General features: G+C 43.4%; 1 protein-coding gene across 1 annotated transcript; it reads left to right on the forward strand.

Annotated features, from left to right (window-relative positions):
- Positions 1-8,333: 8,333 nt before the first annotated feature.
- Positions 8,334-14,766, forward strand: ZBTB34 (zinc finger and BTB domain containing 34). The gene has a single exon (XM_090274740.1). The coding sequence runs from the start codon at positions 8,356-8,358 to the stop codon at positions 9,856-9,858; it is 1,503 nt and encodes a 500-aa protein (XP_090130866.1). The 5' UTR covers positions 8,334-8,355; the 3' UTR covers positions 9,859-14,766.
- The last annotated feature ends 8,341 nt before the right edge of the window (positions 14,767-23,107 follow it).

Genomic DNA, 23,107 nt, shown 5'->3' on the forward strand with positions numbered 1-23,107 from the left:
TGGGAGGTAATTTGGCAGCATTGATCGAAATGAAAAACTAACCCAGCACCACCTCTGCTAGGAGGAGATATATGACTATTTAAATTGTTTCCTACTTTGGTATCTGTTGGGGACTGTCGAAGTACATTGTGAAACAGCCATCTGTGGAATACTGTGAAGTCGGAAAAGATAAAAGTAGGGGAGTCCGTGCTGCCATGGAAGGATTTTAAAAAGCAGAGAATTTATGCTGATAGATGTTTACAGTTTTCTCTGAAACAATACCCAAAACTCTTAACCACTGATTATTTTTGGGAAGAATAACTGGGGAGAGTTTTGCTATTCATTTGGTATTTTTCTCCACTATGATTTGAAGTTTGACCATATGCATATATATTTTATTTCAAAGACAAATTAATTAAACATTGATATAACTTAGGTGTAGGCCCACTGACATTCCATGCAGGGGAGATAGCAAGACCTATAAGAAACCAGTGAGTAGCCCACGTGGAAAAACTGCTGATAGAGAGGCGTGTAGGATCATGTTTGAACTTGATGTCTCTGTAGGGGAGGGTATGACTTCCTTTACAAACCTGGGACCACTGGACTAGATAAATCAGGTCATTGGGTGTAGACCTTGTGGTTTTTAATTACGTTTTTTACTTCCTTTTTAGCCTGGTAATGTGCCTAGGACTTAAATTCCCTGCAAAGTCCCTGTGGGTCAGTCTTTTCTAAGCCTCTTACTCAAGAGTGTTGCTTGTTAACAGCTTTAGGCAGGGGTGTGAATCTCATTGTTACCGCTGAAGGACGTGTCAGTGTAAAGGACATTTTCTCATTTTGCAGAAAAATGGATTCCCTCTTTTAGGTGTTAATCATGGTCTTTCATTTTTTTCTCTTCATTGAGTTTCTTTTTCAGGTGTAGTTCTCTACTTTTCTTCTGAGAAGATAAAAAGCCACGCAGGAGGAGGAAGCTTCATTGTAGAACTATTTTCAGGTTTACAGACTCTTAAAGAAATACTATATTATTTTCCTTTTTCTGTTGACTTTCGCCCAAAACTCTGTACCTTTAAAAAGCCTAAACCCACTTTCCGTTGGACCTTTAATTTCAAAAGTCACTGTTTACACACCCTTGTGTCACGAAGATGATGTAATGAGTAGGTGCTATTTGGACACTTGGTAGGTGCCACGCAATGTCTCTGTTTCTAGAAGGCAGTCTGGGTATGAGCATGAGCTCTGGAAACTTCTTTTCCTGTTTCTTCATCTATAAAATGGAAACAGTCCTAGCATTTCCCTTGTTTAATTATTAGGCAATTGGGTTCTTCCAAGACCTTTTCTAGATAAGGAAGTCTTGTTAACTGACTTGTCCAAGGCCACATAGCTATTTAAATGTTCATTGTTATTATTCGTATTAGAAAGTGGCAGAGCCAGGATTCATATCCAAGTATCACTTCTCTTTGTTACACCATCCTGTCTCCCTAAAAAGGGTCTATAATCCCTAACTTTGTTTACCATGTGTCAAGCAGCCATTGTGCTAAGTGCTTCCTACTTCCTGCATATATTCCTCGTAATGACCCGTGAGGCAAGGACTAGTATTTCTATTTAAAGATAACAAAACTGAGCCTCAGAAAGGTTATAAAATACCTTGTCCAAAGTTTTACAAGTGGAAAGCAGCTGTCATTTGAACCAGATCTAACTCTAAATTCATGCTCCTAATGGCTTTATTGCGATATTTTCTTATCTTTTAAAAACTGAGTTAGGTGTCTTAAATCTTTTTTAATGTTTCTTATTTTTAATAAGTAATACATTCACATAGTTTAGGAAATTGTTTCTTTTTTTTAAAGATTTCATTTATTTATTTTTAGAGAGATGGAAAGGGAGGGAGAACGAGGGGGAGAGAAACATTGATGTGAGAGAAGCATCCGCTGGTTGCCTCTCACACGCCCCCAACTGAGAACCTGATCCACGACCCCGGCATGTGCCCCGACTGGGAATTCAGCTGGCGACCCTTTGGTTCGCAGGCTGGTGCCCAATCCATTGAGCTACACCAGCCAGGGCAGAAAAAATGTTTTTAAAGATTTTATTCGTTTATTTTTAAAGAGAGGGGAAGGGAGGGAGAGAAACATTGATGTATGAGAGACACATTGGTTGCCTCTCACATGCCCCGAACCAGGAACCTGGCCCACAACCCAGGCCTGTGCCCTGACCAAGAATCAAACCGACAGCCTTTTGGTCTGCAGGCTGACTCTATCCACTGAGCCACGCCAGCCAGGGCTACTTCAGAAGAATCTGAGAAGATTCACTGAAAGCTAATAGGTCTTCCAGCTACCCCATCCCTCTTGCAAGAGGCAATTAATGTTTTAGTGTATCATTTCAGAAATGTGCTGCACATATCTACATAGTACTGTGTATGTATTGAAACAGTGGTATGTGTGTTTTCATATCATTTTGTACAAATAGCATATATACTGTACTGTTCTGCACCTTACCCTTTTCATTCAGCAGTATGTCATGGTGACTGTTTCACATCAGTTACTAAAGAGCTGCCTCATTTATTTTTTCTGATTGTTAATAGTCTTTAGTATGGATGTACCATAATTTATTAATGAGACTCCTTTTGATGGGCATTTGGTTTGTTTTGATTCTTTTGTTGTTATGAAAATGCTGTAGTAAATTCTTAGAACAAAAATTACCCTATCATAGAGGATGTGCCTTCGTAATTTGGTAGATATTACAAAAATACCCTCCAAAGTATTTGTACCATTTTATACTCTTTCAGTATTTTTCTATGTATATTTAATATCTGTACATGCCTGCATACATTTTGAAATATCCTACTTTTCTTGCTACCTGATTTTAACAGCTTTATTGAGTTATAACTTACATATCATAAAATTTGTCCATCTTACGTGTCTCAGTGATTTTTAATTAATTTAGAAGGTTGTACAGCTGTCACCATAATCTGGTTTTAGAACCATTCCCATTACCCATAAAGACCCCTCACGCTCATTTGCAGTTGATCTGTTACCTGATTTTTTGCTGTGCTGTTAAATATTCATTCAGCAAATATTTAGTGAGTGTCTGCGATGTGCCAGGCAGTAATCTGGCAGGTAGTTGATAACGCAGATAAAAAGCCCTGTCTTTAAGGGGGTTACATTTTGTAGAACCAAGTTTGTATTCTTTAAAATTATTTTCAGAACAGTATTCAGCATATAGATGTCCTATACCATAATTATAACCCTATTGTTGGACATTTAGGTTGTTTCCATTGTTTTGCTATCGTAATTGACTAGACTGAGGGATAAATTCTTGTGGCTATATCCATGATTGTTTTATGGTCCAGAGTGCTGAGTCAAGAGAAATGCCCATTTTAATTTAAATGCCTAATCTCTCTGTTTTACACCTGAAACTAATATAATATTGTATGTCAGCTGTCATTGAAAAAAAATTTTTTTTTTTTTTTTTAAGAGAGAAATGCCCACTTTGAGCCTTTTGTTACTTTTGCCTCCCAGAAGTATCTGAGCATACTCCTCTCTCTCTGACAATACCATCTGGGTTATGTATTTAAATCTTGCCAATTTGAGAAAGAAGAATTGTGTCTCATGTTAATTTTTATTCCTTTGTTTACTGATGGAGTTGTTAAGCTTTTTATCTCTATGTTTAAAAGCTATTTTTAATTTCTTAAAAGCATCTGTTCTTATTATTTGCCTAATTTTTAATTGTTATATTTGCTTTTATTGATTTGTATGAGTTTTATAGTTCTATTTTTAATTTGTTCTTTTTTGATAAAAGGTGTTTTTATAAGTTTTTACTTTTAAGGTTAAATCTCTGTTTCTTCTGGTATCTGTGCGCTTAATAATGCTTTCTCTTGAAGTTTTTCTTGGATATGTTGTGGAGAAGGGCTCTAACTTTATTATTATTTATTTGTATTGGTCAAGCAGCACTTACTTCAAGAATTCTTCCTTTTCCACAATTTGAAATGGTCCAGGAGGCCCATCCTTGTCTGATTTCTACCTTGATAGCTCCTCGTGGCCTCTGCCCTTCCCCTTGCTCTTCTTCCCAACTATGCTATGACCCTTCCTTCCTTCCCGGCTCAGACTCTCACCTCTGTACATGTGAGTCCTGTCTGGAAAACTGTAACGTTCCTCTGCAGCAACCCTCTCCCCTCATATCTGCCTAACCTTAACTTAGGTCTCAGTTGAAATATCATTTGTTTGAGCGGCCTTCTCTGACCACTCCCCCGTTATGAGAGATCTCATAGTTTTTATCACAGTTTATAACAAGGGTATTATACCTCTCCTGAGCCCTGGCTGGTTTGGCTCAGTGGATTGAGCGTCGGCCTGCGAGCTAAGTGTCGCTGGTTCGATCTTCCAGTCAGGGCACATCAGAGAAGGAAAACTCTGACTCCAAAAAACCTCCGCTGCCTTGCGGCATACCTCTTCAGGGGAAAGGCTAAGGGAGTAAACCCCGACAGAAAATCCGGAGCCGGAGTCCCTAAGGCGGTTTGACATTGTAGTCAACACCGGCAACTCCTGCGGCGCACCTGAAGCCAAGCTGTATTGACTCCGTCTTTCCCTTGGACCCTTCAGCTGCGAAGAGAGGGGGGGTCTGCTGCATGGGCAACAGCAGACCCTCCATATCACCCTGCCCAGGCTCTGTAGCTTCAGCTTCGCTGGAGAGGACACTCCAGCGTCATCGCAAGATGTCGGTTCAACACGGGAGGAGACAGATACCGTGTCACTCCCGAGTCGGACTGCACGGCCATTCTCGGCGGTGCAGATAGACTCTTAAGAAGCTACACCATCGTCTCTCGAGACGGACGGCTGCCAACGACGATTATACCTCTCCTAGGTCCCTAGTGCCTGGCACATTGATGGCACTCAGTAAATACTCACCAAATGAATTATAGCCTAATCATACATTTTGACATCTATATGTTTGGCTGTATTTTTCTTTTTCTAAAACATCTTCAGTATTTATTCTAGATCTACACTGTCCAATATGGTAGCCACTAGCCACACGTGGCTGTTGAGCATTTGAAATGCTGTTATTCTAAATTGAGATGTGCTGTTGGTATAAAATACACATCAGATTTCAAAGACTTAAATACTTTTAAAATATTGATCACATGTTGAAATGATAATGTTTTAGATATATTGGGTTAAATAAAATGTATTGAAAGTAATATATATTTTTTGAAACAATGTAACTGCTATAAAATGTTACACACATAGCTTGCATGTGTATAATTACACATATATCTGTTGGACAGCAATGTTCTAGAATAATTTTAAAATCATTTTGTCAGGTTTCTAAGAAGATACTCCATTGTGCTGCATTATATTTATGAATTAATTTTGGGGGAAAATATCCATCTTTATAGTGTCTTGCCAGAAGCATGATATATGTCTTCATTTAGACATGTTTTTGTTCTTAAAGTCTTGTAGCTTTCTTCTTATAGGTCCTATTGTTTTGTCCACCCCCTGCCCCCAGGTATTGCATAGTTTCTGAAACTGTTGCTGGTTGTAACTTGTCATCTTATCTAATGTGGCTTTTTATGTACAACAGTTTTTGAAACCCTTCACTTACTATATCTTGATTCTAACAGATTTTTTTTTCAAGTGATTATGTTTCCTATGTAAGTAGTTATGGCTGCCTTGAGTAGTAATTTTGCCCCTTCTTTTTAAATGGCTGTATGCATTAATTTTCTCTTTTATTCCTTTGGCTCAGACTTCCAGAACAATGTTAAGTAAGAGAAGTGATGGACAGACAACCTTGATCCTCCCAGGCACTAACGGGAATGCCTTCGCAAAAATGTTTACCTGAATGTGTACCAGGGAACACTAATTCTTTGGAATATTAATATGTGTGCCTTGAGAGAAGAGTTGCTAGCTTAAATGCGTTTACAAACTACTGAGTTAAATGGAATTCTTGTCTTTTCAGATGGGTTGCAATGCTAATGTGTTTTTAATCCCTGGGAGGTAGGGACAGGAGACTAGCTCCTGGGCACAAATACATTGTGGGGAAATGCAGATACAGTGTTGCCATTAGTTTCCGGTAGATACTGTTACTATATTAAGAAATTGTTGTTCTATTCTTAGCTTAGTGAGTATTTCCCCCCTTTTTTAAAAGGGCATTTAGCTTTCTAAAATGCATCTTGGCATTGTATTCATTTGGCCATATGGTTTTTCTCCTTCAACTTATTTCATTTTTTAAATTTTATTTATATATTTGTTTTTAGGGAGAAAGAGAGGGGGAGAAACACCAAATGTGTGAAAGAAACATTGATTGGCTGCCTCTCACACACCCCCTACCAAGGACCTGGCCTGCAGCGCAGGCATGTGCCCTGACTGGGAATCAAACCGGCAACCTTTCAGTCTGCAGGCTGGTGCTCAATACACTGAGCCACACCAGCCAGGGCTCCTTTGATTTATTGATGGTGCAAATTATATTTGTATATTTCCTAATGTACAGCTATCCTTACATTTGGCCATACTATGATATTCTTTTAATAAGTTATGTTTGCTAGTATTTCCTTTAGGACTTTCAAATCTCCCTACTTAGACAGTTAGCAGTTTTCTTCTTTATGCTGTTTGCCATTTTCTATGATAGTATCAGACTTATGCCATATGAACCGAAATGTTTTAAATATTTTAATGTGCATCTAGAACAGTGTGAATGGCCTGACGATCGTTTGTGCTTTGGTACTCCTGTTTCTTTTTATTTAATTTTGCCAGTTTATGTTAACCTAAAAATATGTTAATTCTGTACAGATTTCAAATTGATTTCCATCATAAATCTAGGATAAATAAAGGCACAGTATTCCTCTTCAAGAACTAAAATGTTTCAACTCAAATTCTGACATGATAAAAAAAAAATTCTGATGTGATCTAGTCACACTAACTGATCCTTTCCTGCAGTTCTCAAATTTAGTTGCACATTATCTTGTAATTTAAAATTATGCTGTTCTATATTAATTACTTTTTTGGCTTTCTTTGGCTTCTTTTTCTAACTTTGTGAATTATTTTACTTATTTTTATTTTTTATTGTTTAAATGATAAAAATTTTAAGGCACTGACTTTCCCTGTTAAATTTTGTTGTTTCAAAACCATCATTCTGAAAAATTTCCAACATACAGAACAGTTGAATTTTACAGTAAACACCTGTATACCATCTAGACACTATACTTAACATTTTACTGTTTGCTTTAGCGCATATCTAGTCATCTATTTTTGGGGGGGCTGTATTCTCAAGTAAGTTGAAGAAGACATAGTAAACCTCACTCCTAAATCCTTCTTGCTACAGATGTGATGTGAGATTTTAAATTTTCTAAATAGTTTTATTCCTTTTAGATTTTATTTTTGGTTGAACACTTACCCAGGAGGTGTTTATATTTCTTTTGGTTGGGTTTTAAAAACTAACATATTGTTAGATCTATTTTTGTTATGTTTGGCCAGAGAATGCAGCCTGGACTATATACACCTCTGGAGTGTCGAGTGATCCGCTTCTGCGGATTCTAGGCAAGGGGCAGCCAGCCTGTCCTGGGCGTGCCAGTGTTGTGGGCACCAGTGGAGGCCCGTACACTTGTGATGTCTGGCATTCCTTTTGCTCCTGCTATCTAAAAAACCCTTTGGGGACATTCGTTCCTGTCCAAAGTGTCCATGGAGACATTTGGTGTATGCCAAAAGATCCTTGAAATTTGGTGCAGTCAAACACGTCCATGAGCATATTTGGTCCATACCAAACAGTCAGGGACCAAATGTCTCCATGGGTGGGTTAGTACCAAATGTCCGCTAAACCTAAGAACTCCCTGAAAGGGACTCAGCATTGCTCTATTAATTACCAACCCCAGAAGGTATACAGGTGTACATTAAGACAACAATCCAAATGCTAAACTCAACAGGGTTCAGCTCCATTCATTGTATCCAATATGCTATATGTTGAAAAACACCAATTGGAATTCTACAAATAAGGCAGAATATTCTTTAGATGAATTTACTTTTTTTTTTTTTTACTAATAAAAATCCTCAAAAGTAGGTGAAGCAGGGAAATATTTTTTCTAAAATGATGCCAAATGCTCCATCAGAGCTGAAATGACTCTACTCTATGTAATAGGTTTTAATTTTGATCAAGATGAAAGTTAGGCAATTAGAATACTAGGCCAATTGATCGTTTGATTATTTGACTCCAGGTGAATTAACCAAGACGTGAAAGACTGAAAATTAAGCACGAGGAAGAATGCCTAGGTAGCCCCTCCCAGGTACAGTAGCTACAGTGGTGCCGTTCTGCCAGCTTGTGCTTCTGCTGCTTGCACTTAGCGAGGAGTCACTGGTGAATTATGAAACTTTGTCTTTCTGCAGATTGCGCCTCACGTCAGGAGAAATGGACAGCAGCAGTTTTATTCAGTTTGACGTGCCCGAGTACAGCAGCACCGTTCTGAGCCAGCTCAACGAGCTCCGCCTGCAAGGGAAACTATGTGACATCATTGTCCACATTCAGGGTCAGCCATTCCGAGCCCACAAAGCAGTCCTTGCTGCCAGCTCCCCATATTTCCGGGACCATTCAGCATTAAGTACCATGAGTGGCTTGTCAATATCAGTGATTAAAAATCCCAATGTGTTTGAACAGTTGCTTTCATTTTGTTACACTGGAAGAATGTCCTTGCAGCTGAAGGATGTGGTCAGTTTTCTGACGGCAGCTAGCTTTCTTCAGATGCAATGTGTCATCGACAAGTGCACGCAGATCCTAGAGAGCATCCATTCCAAAATCAGTGTTGGAGATGTTGACTCTGTTACCGTCGGTGCTGAGGAGACTCCAGAGAGTCAGAATGGAGTTAAAGACGGCAGCTTCTTCGCCAACCCAGTTGAGATCTCCCCTCCCTATTGCTCTCAGGTACGGCAGCCCACCACGAGCGGCGATCTTCGGGTGGAGGCGATGCCCAGCAAAGCTTTGCGCAGCCGCCTGCAGGAGGAAGGGCACTCGGACCGAGGGAGCAGCGGGAGCGTTTCTGAGTACGAGATTCAGATCGAGGCGGACCATGAGCAAGGGGACCTGCTGGTGAGGGAGAGCCAGATCACGGAGGTGAAGGTGAAGATGGAGAAGTCCGACCGGCCCAGCTGTTCCGACAGCTCCTCCCTGGGAGACGATGGCTACCACACGGAGATGGTGGACGGGGAACAGGTTGTGGCGGTGAATGTGGGTTCCTACGGGTCTGTGCTCCAGCACGCGTATTCCTATTCCCAGGCAGCCTCGCAGCCAACCAGCGTATCAGAAGCTTTTGGAAATTTGAGTAATTCCAGCCCGTCCAGGTCCATGCTGAGCTGTTTCCGAGGAGGGCGTGCCCGCCAAAAGCGGGCTTTGTCTGTCCACCTGCACAGTGATCTACAGGGCTTGGTGCAGGGTTCAGACAGCGAAGCTGTGATGAGTAACCCCGGGTATGAAAGCAGTCCCCGGGAGAGGAGTGCAAGAGGTCACTGGTACCCGTACAACGAGAGGTTGATCTGTATTTACTGTGGAAAGTCCTTCAACCAGAAAGGAAGCCTTGACAGGCATATGCGACTCCATATGGGAATCACCCCCTTTGTGTGCAAGTTCTGCGGGAAGAAGTACACACGGAAGGACCAACTGGAGTACCACATCCGGGGCCATACTGATGATAAACCATTCCGCTGTGAGATCTGCGGGAAGTGCTTTCCATTCCAAGGCACCCTCAACCAGCACCTGCGGAAAAACCACCCGGGTGTAGCTGAAGTCAGGAGTCGCCTTGAGTCCCCTGAGAGAACAGATGTGTATGTAGAACAGAAACTAGAAAATGACGCATCGGCCTCCGAGATGGCCCTAGATTCCCGGATGGAAATTCACACAGTGTCCGATGCTCCTGATTAAGATGGTAAAGATGTGCACCCAGACAAAGCACATAAGTCAATGCATATTTGTGATTTGCTTTGTTGTAATCTTTAGTTTTCCCAACCATCTGGAAATCTCTTGGTCTCTTGGCAGTTTTTCTAAGGTTTCTGGAAGGAACACTTCATTGTGTTTATCCTTTCCCCCACCTTCCCTCCCCCAAAGGAGCTCAAAGCATGAAGGGCATCATATCCAGGGAAAACACAGGCTGACAGTATTCCTCTTTGGCTGAACTCTTAATCCAAAATCTGCCAGTGACTTAGCTATGCCAAGTGGTTGACCCTCTCTATTCTCTGCCAAGAGGCGTAACTCTCGCTGGGGCCACCACGCACTGGCACCAGTGCATTTCTATGGAGAGGGACTGGGATGCCGTCAGCTGGTATAAATGGGTAACCTTTTCTAATTTAAAATTACTTTTACGGAGTAGCTAGACAATTTATATATATATAATAAAGTGATTATTATATATATAGTATATATACATTCTCAAATTTGGTTTTATTCTGGTTGAGGTGAATGTAAGAAGAATATATAATTTAATACAATGTGAACAGAGCTTTTGACTCTGTCTCATCCCTACCTAATGTGTTAGGGTTTTGCCCCTTTATTCCCCTTATGAAAGAATGTTAATAGGTTTTCATATATATTAATCATTGTGTCCAAAAGCAAGCAAAGCAAATCACAGTGTTCATAGCTCTGCTTCGTAACAAATACATAAACCAAATGCCATAAAATGTATTCAACTCTAGTTGGAAACCATTTGGAATTTTTGTTAGTTGTCCAGTGGGTAAGCTGGATGACCCGTGGTGCTGACCTTTTTACATATTGTAGTGTTTTATTAGCCAACCCCAAAGGAGCAGTGGTTTTCAATGTTTTTACTGGCCTCCGAATCTACCTTCATTCCGTACTGTAGCAACATACATACCAGGTAACTAAATCGAATCACTCTACCATGAGTTACTATTCGCACTAAAGGAAAGGGATTTGTAGTTCTGTCTACAATATTTTTCCAAGCAGTGTTGTGAGTTTTTTGTTTTGTTTTTTTCCCTTTTTTCAAACAGCCAGTTCAGGTGCACAGCAACTTTTTCTACATGCAGTTCCCAGGGAAACTGCAGAACTTGGAATTTGTACTTTTGTAAAGATATACTCTATGGGAATTGCAAGCAATATATCTCTCTTAGTATTGTGTGTGCTAACGAGAGCTTCCGAGGCTCCCCCACTCTCAGTGTTTCCTGCTTAAAGAAACCAACAGTTAAAAGCCCTCTAAGATACTCTGTGTGTCACCAAATCTGTGTGTGTCACCTTTTTTTGGTCACGTGGTGCTATCTTTATGTTATATATCTTTTAGGTCAGTATAGTTGTAGAAAATGTGAAATTAAGTGGTAATAGTGAATTACAGTTTTTTTCCTCTCGAGCTTATAGCTTGAAAAGAGACCTCAAAAGCATGTGCTGGCAAACATATTACTGTATAAAAGCATAGTCCTATTTGAATAATGTTTTATTAGTGCTTTAGGAAACGTTTTCAGTTCTATATTTTGTTCTCCCGTGTGCTTCTGGTAAACAAAACGGGCTTTACAAGATTGCTTTGGTACTGTATACTCTGACAGAGAGTAATTTTCTGAGCAATTTGGTGGCAGTGTGTGCTGTAGGGAGGTCAGCACTCCAGACTCTGCTAAAGACCTGGGCTCTGAAGCTCACAACCAGTGCGTGTCTGCAGAGTACGGCACAAACCACCTAAAAGAAAACAAGTGAAAAGATCAACCTCAGAGGCTAGGAGTTAAAGGAACTCAAAAATAGACGTTTGCTGGTTTTCCATGCTTTTTTGGCTCTTAAAATGCCAAGAATCGGGGGGAGGAGTGGGGGGTTATTTTTTGTTTTGTGGGGGGTTATTTTGAGGAAAAACGAGTCATTCAGGCCCTTGTGTGTGATAGTCCCCGGGAGCAGTAACTGTGCAGTGGCATCTCTAGCACACAGGTTGTGTCCACGTGTGAACTGCTGCGCCACACGTCAGTGTTACTGTGTACAGACTACACTCGAATCCTGCTGCTCCCGGGGAGCGGCTCCTGCTAAATCGGGTATACGTATGCCTTCTCCTGTCAGACTGCCTAATGGGGGGCTTGCTCTCTCCTTGAAGCACCTGTTCAACTCCTGTCCCAGCCACGTGCCTCAAGGGGAGGCTGGACCCCAAGTGTTTACCCACTTAAATATGTTCTGGGGTTTCAGGTAAATGTTTGTGATTTTTTTTTTTCCTTACACGAATAAGTTTGGTTTTGATTTTTTTATTTTTAAAGAATCAAATACAAAAATTTGTGTTGTGGTACAAAATTAAGTTTGTGATGAGAAATGCCCAAATTAAGGACATGGGAGGTGAAGCTCCAGGAAGGAACCTCCTTTTCTCTCAGGCTTGGGGCCCTCTGAGAGGTCTTCAGAGCATTCTGTGATACATCAGACAAGGGAGGAGGCGAGAGCACTCGGGGCAGGCCCCTCACATGTCTTGGTTCGTGTCGCCGTGTCTGTCTTAACCTTATTTACATGGAATTTTTTGTATTTGTAAATTTGTTTAACTGGTTTGAGTTTACCAAAGAGTGACTTATCCAAAATTGTCTTTGACAAAAATATACATTGCTTTGATTGTACAGTTCAGGTTCAAACATTGTAATGGGACTGTTAAGGGGCAGAAAATTGATTGAGTTTCTCTCGAGTAACGATTCCACATTTTGCAAGTTCCACTTGCTCCCATTCGTGTTGCTAACTAACACTTGACCCTTTCCACTGCTAGCAGTGTTAAGAAAGAATTCTCAAGCCATAACACAGTACTGTAAGGTTCCACAGGGCTTTGAGGGGGCGCGCGGAGGCCGGCGCACAGCTGCGTAACCTCCCGGGCGGGGGGCGACCCGTCGTGCTTCGCGGTTGCAGGGCGGGTGGGAGATCGCTTCATTCAGATCGGGCAGCAGCAATTACTTGTGCCTTGTCACATGAGGACGTGCCGGGAGGATTAACGTGACCACAGAAACATTCTCTCCCCCAAGTTCACTGCACGTCTCCGCAGACAAAGTACGCTGTGTAACTCCTTAGAACAACTCTTTTTGAAAAGCAAAGTCCCTATTTCTGTACAGTTTTAGATTAGATGTTTCATTTATAACAAATGCAAAAATCAATTAAGATAAAGTGATATGTGAAGAAATCTTTTACAGTAAAATATATCCTGAATTCATATAGGTTTGTTCATAATTGAGTCTCTTCTTGAGCTACCTTCTCCGTACACAGACAATGTGAAGACAGTGACAGCGTCCTTTTCTATAGGGGTTTTACCTGTTATTACAAACTGTGAAAACAAAGAGTTTTATACTTTGCTGTTTGTGGTTCTAAACAGTTATTTTCATTCTAATCAGTTCTCTACCCTCTAATTTCTACTAAAGCTGTAAATACATTTAGAAACTATATTTGTAAATACAGTATATGAAGACAGGTAAATTTTTTGGTCAGTGGAAAACCTCCCAGTTGGCTCTGCCTTGGCAGTTTTTTGTGGGTTTTTCTTTTTTTTTTTCAATAACAGAAAGGATACTGTCAGTTCACTGTTAAGCAGAATATACTGTAGAACTAAATTGATCATTTAAAAATCTTCCAGAGCATGAGTAAATGTCTTTACAAATGACAGCAGTTATAACCAAGTCTTTGTTTTCCCTTAGCCCAGACCATAGGCCTGCATATTTTAGTGTGTGGTTTTGTTTTTACTTTTGTTTTTACAGCCTAGACTCTAGGAAGAATTTGCAGGAACACAAAACAAGGGCTGAGAGGGAGAAATCATTCATGTGAACGAGCTTTACTTTACAGAAATCAGTGTATTTTATTTTAACAACTTTTTCTGTTAGTTACTGTGATTTTTGTTGTTGTCCTCGTTGTTATTGTTAAATTCTGTAATGGTTTCCTGTGAAGCCTCCACTGAAAGGGACTCAAATATGCAACACCTAAACTATTTTCCAAGGGCACAAGCCCCTTGAATGGTGCTTCTAGACTGGTCAGGGTTATTTATTAAATTTTATATATGAAAGTATTGGGGAATTGTGTAAATTCTTTATATGAAACTATCTAGTTCATAAATCATAGATTTCATATTACTCAGTGCAACTGAACTAAAAGTTCAGAAGAGTCATTCACATTGTTCTAAATTTGTAATGGTTGTCACACGCCACATACGTCTTTTTTCAGTAAGTGCCAGAGTGTTTCCACTGTTTCTGCCCAGTGCTTGACTTCTCGGCCTGGAAGAGAAGCTGTTTTCTCTGGGTCTGCACAGACAGGGCTGTTGTAGTTCTTGATCAAGTCCTGGAGTGAACCTTGCAGCAGATTCAGTAAACGGACTTCTCGCTGCCCCTCAGTGACAAGTATGCTGTGAATTCAACCTTTGGGCTTGCTGCCTAAGCCTTTGGTTGCTGCCCTGATATAGTAAGAGATAAACTTACCTGCTTTCTTTGAGAATGACCATTTTCCTAATGTGAAAACCATCTCTCTCACCACTTTTATTAGTAGGGCTAACCTTTTTTTCCGTTATAAATGGTTGAGCAATTTGAATGACTTGACAGTGTCATTATCTTGCAATATAAACTGGTAACCTCACAACTCCACACTTCATCGCCATGTGAAGTAAATGAAGCTAGCTAAGCGGATGCTGTATCAACTAGTAACTTGCCATTAAGGATTATTTTATAGCATGACTTTAAGACTATTTATTCAAATGATATTTTACTCTTGTATTCATTTTGTTTTCGATTTGTGACATGACTATTTCAGTGCTGCTTAATTTTGTTCTGAATTCTTGTTTCTTGCTTGTAAATGGCTTTTTTATGGTATAAATAAAGTCAATGGAAATTGCTGTTTGTAAATAAAAATGCTGCTAGAGCAAACGTGTCTCCTTCTGTGTTTGCCCGTTGGGGCCTCTGCGAGTTTCACTGGCTCTAACAAACATCCGCAGTGTCGGTTTCTGTAACCACTGTTTTTGTAAGGTTAGAATTTCATAAAAGCACTTGTGCCACTGTGGTACTGGGAAGAGGAGAAAGAAGCAGGTCTGTTTTTGACCTTATGTGTGGCAAAGACTGGATTTTCAGGACCCCGGTGTGCTCCTAGGCTTCCCGGGACGACCCCCTGGTGAATCCTTTCCCTGCCAGCCTGCAGACCTACCCCTCTAGCGCCCTGGAAGGTGCCTTTTTCTCCTGCCAGAGGCTTTGGAGCTGTGGACGCTTGTTCTGCTGTCTCCAGCTTCTCCCTCTTAGATTTCAGCTCAGTGAGGGAGCCCTGCCCTACCGAAGGCCTTCTAGGTCAGGCCCTTTTAACGGAGACTTTTATTGCTGTGTTCCTGCCCTACAGAGCACTTACTTCAATTGGTAATGGTACTAGTGAGGTTATTCAATTAATGTTTCTCCCTCTAGCCTGTAAGTCCCATGACAAAAGGGATCCTGGACCAGCTCCCTCACCTGTATATCCTTAGCACAGGGCCTGTCCCGGTGGCAGGTACACATTAGGGACTGAATAAATGAGCAAATGCATGTGTTCTGGGACGGTCCAGCAGGGCGGGTGGCTGGGAAGTGGGTGGGGATTAAACCTGGCCCCTACGCTGCTAGAGCCCTCTTGCTCCTTGGTGTAAAACAAGATCTCTTCCTTCTCACGAGGGCTTTTTACAGGCGAGCGGGCAGTGACCTGGTGCACAGTGCAAGAGGTAATGTAGGAACCAGCTTCACTTGCCAGCTGGAGACCTGGGGACTCCTGAGGTATCGAAAGGCATGATGGAGAAAGTGCATTGACTTGCGAGGTCTGGTGTCTAACCATGCCTTTGCCTGGCCGTGACCTTAAGTAGGTTACTCACCCTCTTTAGCCCCAGTTTGTCTAAAAGGATGGAGCTGAACTCCTGTGGCTCAAGTAACTTGTGAGGCAGCGGCATTTTCCTTAAAGCTGAAGAAGCAGCCCAGAGTCAGGGATAAGCGGTGAGCCTCTCCATGAGGGTTTGAGGGACATCCCCAGGGAGTGTGGTTCTGGAAATGGGAGCACCACCCGAAGCGGACCCTGAGCAGATGTGCAGACATATTGAACTGTGTTGCTGGCAAAGGCCATTGGCAGCAGCTGGCCCCTTCCATTTGTCCTGAAGTCGTGACCTGTCTTCACTTTTGTTTCTCCCGATTATAACGCATACAACTGGCCAAGCCCGCCTGGCTTTAGGGATGTGTATGATACCTTTATAATGTCGGAGGACCACCACCAGTCCCTTGGTGCTTGCTGGTCTTCACCTCTGTTTCCTGGACCATTTCCTCATGCCTCAGTGACTTAAACATCTTGTGTGGTGTTTTCCTTTTGTTTTTCACAACAGGCTTAACTTGCATACCTTTTCAGGGCACAAATGGCAAAAAGAGGCCACCTCCAAGGAAACAAAGGTTGCAGAACACATCAGCCTGAGGGAGTGCCGTGGCCCTGTGCGGTGCTGGGCGAACCCTGTGCAATAAAGCTTGTTGATACAGCTTTCATTGGTCTATGTACTGTTACTCTAAATGTGGGCGTGTATACCTGAACAGTGGATTATAATGCAGTCTTCTCCAGGGTAACCTGCCCAAGACGGTAGGTACAGGACTGCCTCCCTTTCCTCTCCAACTCAAACAGCAAGTAGGTCCCCTGCCCCTCATCTTTGAAAGAGGTTGCTTACTCTTCTTTGTGTCTCAACACAAGATCCGCCCCTCTTGTACCCTGGGCCTCACTAGTAGCTGTGCATGGCCCAAGCCTCAGCTAAAATGGGTCCTGCAAGTTTGTACCTTGTTCAGGTGCTGCGTGAGTGTGTGTGCTCTTTAAAATGTGCAAATTGGAAGAAAAGGCATTTTGAATTCTGCCTCCTTCCCCAGAGTGCTCAAGGTGGAAGGGAAAGGCTTACCCTCTCGTAAGAGTAGGAAGGGACCACCCAGGCTCTCTGCCCCCTGACTCCCAGTACTGGGACTGCTAGAGTAGTCTGTGGAAGTAATATCGAGTTTCTACTTGCTTGTGGAAACTGGCTGCCTCCTAAGGGACTCTGTGTTGTTGACAGCTTCCCATGATAGAAAGTCCTTCCTTATCCTTAGCCCCAAATCCGCTTCCCTGGAGTTAGGCCCTTGGTTCTCTGTTCTCCTCCACAGGACCACACCGCGCTTTAACTATTCAATGACAGCAGACCTGTCTCCTTCCAGCCCTGTCTTGGTGCTTTTCTAGGCTAAATGTGACTCTGGGCTATTTTATCTAGAGGCTAAGCCATGGGGACATTCTTCCCCTTTCTGTCTGCCCAGCTGCTTCCACTGCAGGGCTTTAACAAACATGATTAGAGACATGTTTCTGACAGAATTTTGTTGGAATTTGAGGTGGTGGAATCCATAACTTGGAAGAACACTTCTTTGGCAAACAAATTACTTTTGTGTGACTGTTATTTTAACTCGCCTGTTTCTGCCAGATGTTCTATTCATCGCAGGTCCGTCTCCCTGGAGCTGTTTTCACGTTTTTTATTATTTAACTCCTCGGCTTCTTCACTCTCTCCCCTTACATCCCCAAATATTAATGTGCGAATTGAAAGGCACCTTTAATTTGGGAGATCTGGGCTCTGAGAATGGCACTGGCATCTGGATTTCCTCCGAGGCCTCACACATTCCTTCTCCCCATATGAATGATTCACCAGCTCTGCAGGGCCCTCTGCCTGCGCTAACCTCACAGGAACTCAGCTGGGCAAAGAAATTCCTGTCTTGCTGCGTTTCAGCTTTGCAGAGGGCAGGCCCGCGGGTCATTAGCTGGCTTCATATCACTTTCTCTTCCCCCTTTCAACACAACTACCTCCCCACACTCTGGCCTCACCCACCACTTCTTGCCTGCTGGACCCTGGCCAGGCTTCTGGTGAAATGAGAATGCTGTTAGGTGTTCAATAACTAAACTATTAGTTGCCTTCTTTCCCTCCACTGCATGGGCTTCCTTTCCCCAGAATGGGCCTCCAGGGACCTCCTGCCCCCACGCTCTGTTGAAAGGCCCCACTTCCGCCTGTGGTCAGGGATGCCCTGCTGTAGGCACTGAGTGCTGGAGATCTCCCCTCTCAAGGCGGATCCAGCACCTCTCTGCCTACAGTTTTCCTTGTGGAAATGTTTGCCTTCCTAAAGTGCCAGGTGCTGTCTGGATATACATAATGGTCTAAGCCTAGACAGAAAGAATTGGGTGGTTTCTTTGTGGGGGCTCTGATGCTGTCTCTGGGTGGATAGTGTCAGAATTTGATATTAGGATACCCAGCTGGTATGGGGAAAACTATGCCCCTTTTACACACAGTGGAATCAATGATCAGAACCTCTATTTTCCTTTGTCCCTTCAGCCCTTGGAGCAGGAGCTGCTTCCTTCTTTCATTACATGATTCCTCGGGGTATTAAGGTCCTTACGCTACATGTGAAATGATACTATTTGAAGATAAACTAATTAAAGATGTACATTGTGAACCTTAGGCCAACCATTAACATTTTTGAAGCATTTAAGTGGTTTAACATACCGCACTGGATTGTCAGCAGTTTAGCATCATTCCTTCTTCTGTGGTCTCCCATGTATCCCAGGGTCTGGATGCTTAGGAGAACTACATTTCCCAGCATTCCTTGCCAAGAAAGTTTACTAGTTAGAGTCTACCAATGAAAAGTACACTTGCCTCTTTTTATCTGCAGTAGTTATGCCCAATCAAGTCATTGTGAACTCTAATTAAATCAGTGACTACTGAACCATTGTTCCTAGGGGTCATACAAGATTAGGTTCCTGTGAGCCTCCGCACAATATTTTTGTGACCCCATCAAAACATAACATTGTTTTATATGTGGTTCTGTTTAAAGACACGTTAATATATAGTGTTAATTCCTTAACATTGAACTTATGACCAACACCTCTCTAACTCATGCCTGAACCAAGTTTATCTAACACATGAGCTTCCTCTGTAAGACACTTCACAGTCTTCCTGTGCTTAGGAACACTAGTACTTAAGCGCTGTGCCTGGGGATCATTTTAAACAGAAATCACTAACATAAAGCTCAAAAAAAAAAAAAAAGTGGCACTAAATAGGTTTCAAAAAGGACACATTAACAGTACGAGAGTATGAACAAGAAAGCAGAATGTCACCTTGTTTGACCTCTGCTGGGAATGTGTGCATCGGGCCACTCAAATTATTTTTTGCTTGTCTGTGAATGACCTTGAAAGTGCTGTGAGTATTAATTTTTGGATTACAAATAAATCTTAGCAGTAGGCTAATTTGCAAATATGGAAACCATGAATAATGAGGGTCAATTTTATGTCCATTTCAACATGTCCACTTCTTTTAACATCTACCAGGGCAATTCAGGTATTTCTATTTCACTGAGAACTGGCCACTGTTTCTTCCAGGCTTCTAAGAGCTATTGCAGTAGCTGGGGTTCCTTGCTGGGGTGTTAAATCCCATATCCTGAGGAAGTGTCCCCAAGTCAATGAGCTCTTGCTTATTTAGTCTTATGTCCCACTTCCTTGATTAGGTACCCACAAATTTCAGTCCCAGAGTTACTGCCCTGGCCTTTGCTGGTACATGTTAATTCTTGCATTCTTCGGGCATATAGTCCACTTTTTCCATGTCGGTCCCAGAGGTACCCAGCTGGGTTACATTGAGATTTAACACAGATACCACCCTAGCAGCCTGGAGGGAGAGGGGGTGCAGCACTGAAGGCAGGGGTACCTATTGTCGGTGAGAAAGGGCTTCTGTAGCACCTGCCAGCACAGTAGTGGCTCCAGTTCTTAAGAAGGAAAGGTATGCCAGCTTGGCAAGCCTCGAGGGGCCTGGGATGCATGTCACAGAGCCACCAGCCTCAGGAAGACCCATCTAGATAGCTTCATCCCATGTTTTAGGATCCTAGGTTTTTCTCACCAAGGCTCTGTCCTTCACCCCAACAGAATTACCTTGGCGGGGCATTCAGATATCTGGAGCTCTAGATTCTAATAATTAGGTCTTCAGCCTACCACTCAGTGTGTCTGTTCTTCCACTATCATGGGTGCTGAGGCCCTCTCTGCAAGCTACCACCACAGGTCTCTGGCTCTCACACTTAGCCATTAACTGCTCCTCAACAACACGCAGCCTCTCATTATCCTTCTGCAGTACCACTTCGCTGAAACCAACCAGCTAGCTTCCTCTCTCTTTAACAACATTGATTTCCCCATTTGTCCAGACTCTGGCATCAGAGCACATACCACAGTAATCTCCACAGGGGTATTTTAGCAGGTCACCACCAGTAAAACCTTTAGCATTTGAGCCACACCTGTTCCAGGAAGTGTGTTCCACCAGGAGAGTAGCCAGTCTGACTGCTGGGCAGTTGGCGAGCCAGTCCTAATTTCCCTGGCCACTCCTGGTACTTCTGGTGCCAGTTCAGGTTCACTGAGAAGTAGGTGCCAACACAGGATTCAACATTAAGGGAAATAGGCAGGGAACTGAGGAGGGTGGAGAGAGCCACCAGACTGTGATGCAAGTCTGACCCCAAGTGAAGGAGAGAGGGAAGGCAGTGCGTGGAAGCAGCTTATACCACTGTGCCTTATAAGGGAGTTCAGAGGGTTGCTGGGCAGCTTTTGAACTGAAGTTCATTCTCAGAAGAGTCCCATTGTCACCCAGGGACAGGTCCGCCTTAGAATCCCTGCCATTGGGTGCCTCAGTGCAAATGCATTACAGTGGTACATTGGAACTCATTGTTAATTCGTTTTGGAACTCGTGACAGATGTCAAAACTGATGAGCACTGAATGAACGGTGAAGCATTTTCTCTCGCGGGACTGCTTCGTGACTCATACAAGTTCTAGCAAGTGCGATGAGTCCAGAGCAAGCGCTGAGTGCCGAAACGTTTAAAGCAACAAGTACAGGGTTTGACAAGTTCTGAAGCTGATGAGCACTGAGGCGTGACTATTTGGTTTCAAAGATCAGCAGCTGGCCCTTGGTCAAATGAGCTCCCAACAACTGGAGGTCTGCAAGGTGCATTCCCATGGCCACTAGAGGACTAACTCACTTTTCTCAGGAGAACCCTACAAAGCAGGCACTCCGAATGTGACCTTCTTATACCTGAGAAAACTGAGGCTTAGAGAGGTTTGGACACCTGTCTAAGTAAGGCCACGTGGCTGGGAAGTGGCAAAGCCAGCATTATTTCCATGAAGTGACCAAATTGAAAATTTCATTCTCAACTCCTGTTCTTCTCATCTCTACCAGCTGCCCATGTTGATGGTTCGCTTTGGGGACACATCACCATTGCCACTGTTATCTGTGCCCCAGTGACAGTGTCCTTTTGTACATCCTCTCTTCTGTCTCTTGATGCCCCCAGGATCCGGATAGTAAGTTTGCAACTTACTATCTCTTCTCCTTGGGCACTGGGGCAGGGTGGGTTGTGCCTCTGTATTATTCATCTATTGCTCTGTAACAATTCTATCACAAATTTAGCAGATTAAAAGAACACACATTTATTATCTCAGTTTCTGTGGGTCAAGAACCTGGCACAGCTCAGCTGGGCCCTCTGCCTCAGGATCTCACCAGGCTATAATCCAGGTATTGGCCAGGGATGCAGTCTCATCTGAGACTTGATGGGAAACACCCGGGTCTGTGCTCATGGGGTTGTTGGCATCACTCAGATGCTGCAGGCTGCTGCACTGAGGGCCCCAGTTTCCTGCTGGCTGTTGGCCAGAGACTCCTTTCTGAGCGACCTTCTCCGTAGGGCAGCTTGCTTCTTCAAAGCCAATGGGAGAGAGTTTCCTATCAAGATGGGTTACAATCTTATGTAACATACATTCCTAAAACCTTCCACACTCAGGGAAGGGGATCACACAAGGCCACAAGACACCAGGAGGCAGGGATTACGGGGACCAACCTAGAATCCATATACCACAGCTTCCTTGTTGATCAGCATCTCTAATGAAAATAGCTCCTTGAACTGTTCCAAAGCTTGGCTCTCCATGAAATACAAATCTATGTAGAGGCAGCTGACTTGGAGGATCCTTCCTTGGTGACTTTTCCAATTCTCCTCTCCTCCTGTGGTTCAAAAGACCCTTCCCCTCATTGTGAGCGACTCAGACACTTGAAATGCTGAGAGCTGGCCCTCTCCACCGGTATATCACGCTTTAACAGTGTAAGTAATTTCTTTGATGGTTATTCTTTTTTTTAATGTGAAATGGCAGAAATTTCCCTCAGAGATCCCTGAAGACTGAGAAATGGCTTAATTTCCACTGACTATTTCTTTACTTTGTTTCTCTCCCTTCGCCATCCGCTTTGGGAAGCACAGTAACCAAATCTTTCTACATTCAAATGTTATTGCAAAATGAATTTGAAAATCGTCGAAATGACAATTTCTACTTGGCTATGTGTCCAAGAGTCACTCAGAGTATGGCAGGACATAGGGCCTCCCTTCAGTGGGATGCAGAACAGAGACTTTTGTTTGTTTTCGGTTCCTGATTTCCAAGGCTTCACAGACCTGGCTTCGACTGTTTGCAGCTGCCTGTCTCTGCGACTTCAGCTCTCTGTTCGCCTCATTGCACCTGGCACAGAGTAAAGGATCGGGCAGCAGGGGGACGAGGGACAGGCTCATTTCCCAGCTTCGTACCCGTGTTGTCTTGGGTAAGACCCTTCACCTCCTGGGGCCTAATTTTGCCCGGCTGTGAAATAAATGGGTTGGAGTGGAGGCTCTTTGAGGTTTCGTATGATTCTGTATTCCGTGCCTACGTCCCAGTTGTAAAGAATGGGCTAATTAAGGTGATGTCTCTCACAAAACCATTTTTTGGTGAAAATGGTAAATCCTAGGTAGAAATTTTAGGGGAAATTGCATGAGGGCTGGAAGGATAATGAGGAACGAGATGCGATGCTATTTCTAGGAAGGGGATGGGCGTGGCGGGGCGCTGACGGGGTGTGCGGGCGGCTGAGCATCCTTGCAGGCTGACAGCGTCCACCGGCAGGAGCAGCAGAGGCCGAATCCTGGGAGGACCGCGGCCGCAGCGGCTGCGCACTGGCGCGGCCAGCCGGCCGACTGGCGTGTCTCCGCCTTTGCGACAAGCTGATTGGGGAGGCTGGTGGAGAGCTGCGCGCCGATTGGCTGGACGGCCCGCCGCTCAGGCCCAGGAGCGGACGATTTCTACTGCGGCTGGGCATCGGCTCCGCTCCAGCGTCGGCCTGCGCTCCAGCTGCGCCCGGCCCGGCCCCGGCCCGGCTCGGCCCGGCCCTGGCCTCCGAGCGAC

This window comes from Furipterus horrens, unplaced genomic scaffold (genome assembly GCF_987537825.1).
Source record: "Furipterus horrens unplaced genomic scaffold, mFurHor1.1.pri manual_scaffold_4, whole genome shotgun sequence".
Lineage (NCBI taxonomy): Eukaryota > Metazoa > Chordata > Mammalia > Chiroptera > Furipteridae > Furipterus > Furipterus horrens.

Excerpts from the sequence above, each read along its gene's own strand:
- ZBTB34 (XM_090274740.1), top strand. The coding sequence starts at position 8,356 with ATGGACAGCAGCAGTTTTATTCAGTTTGACGTGCCCGAGTACAGCAGC.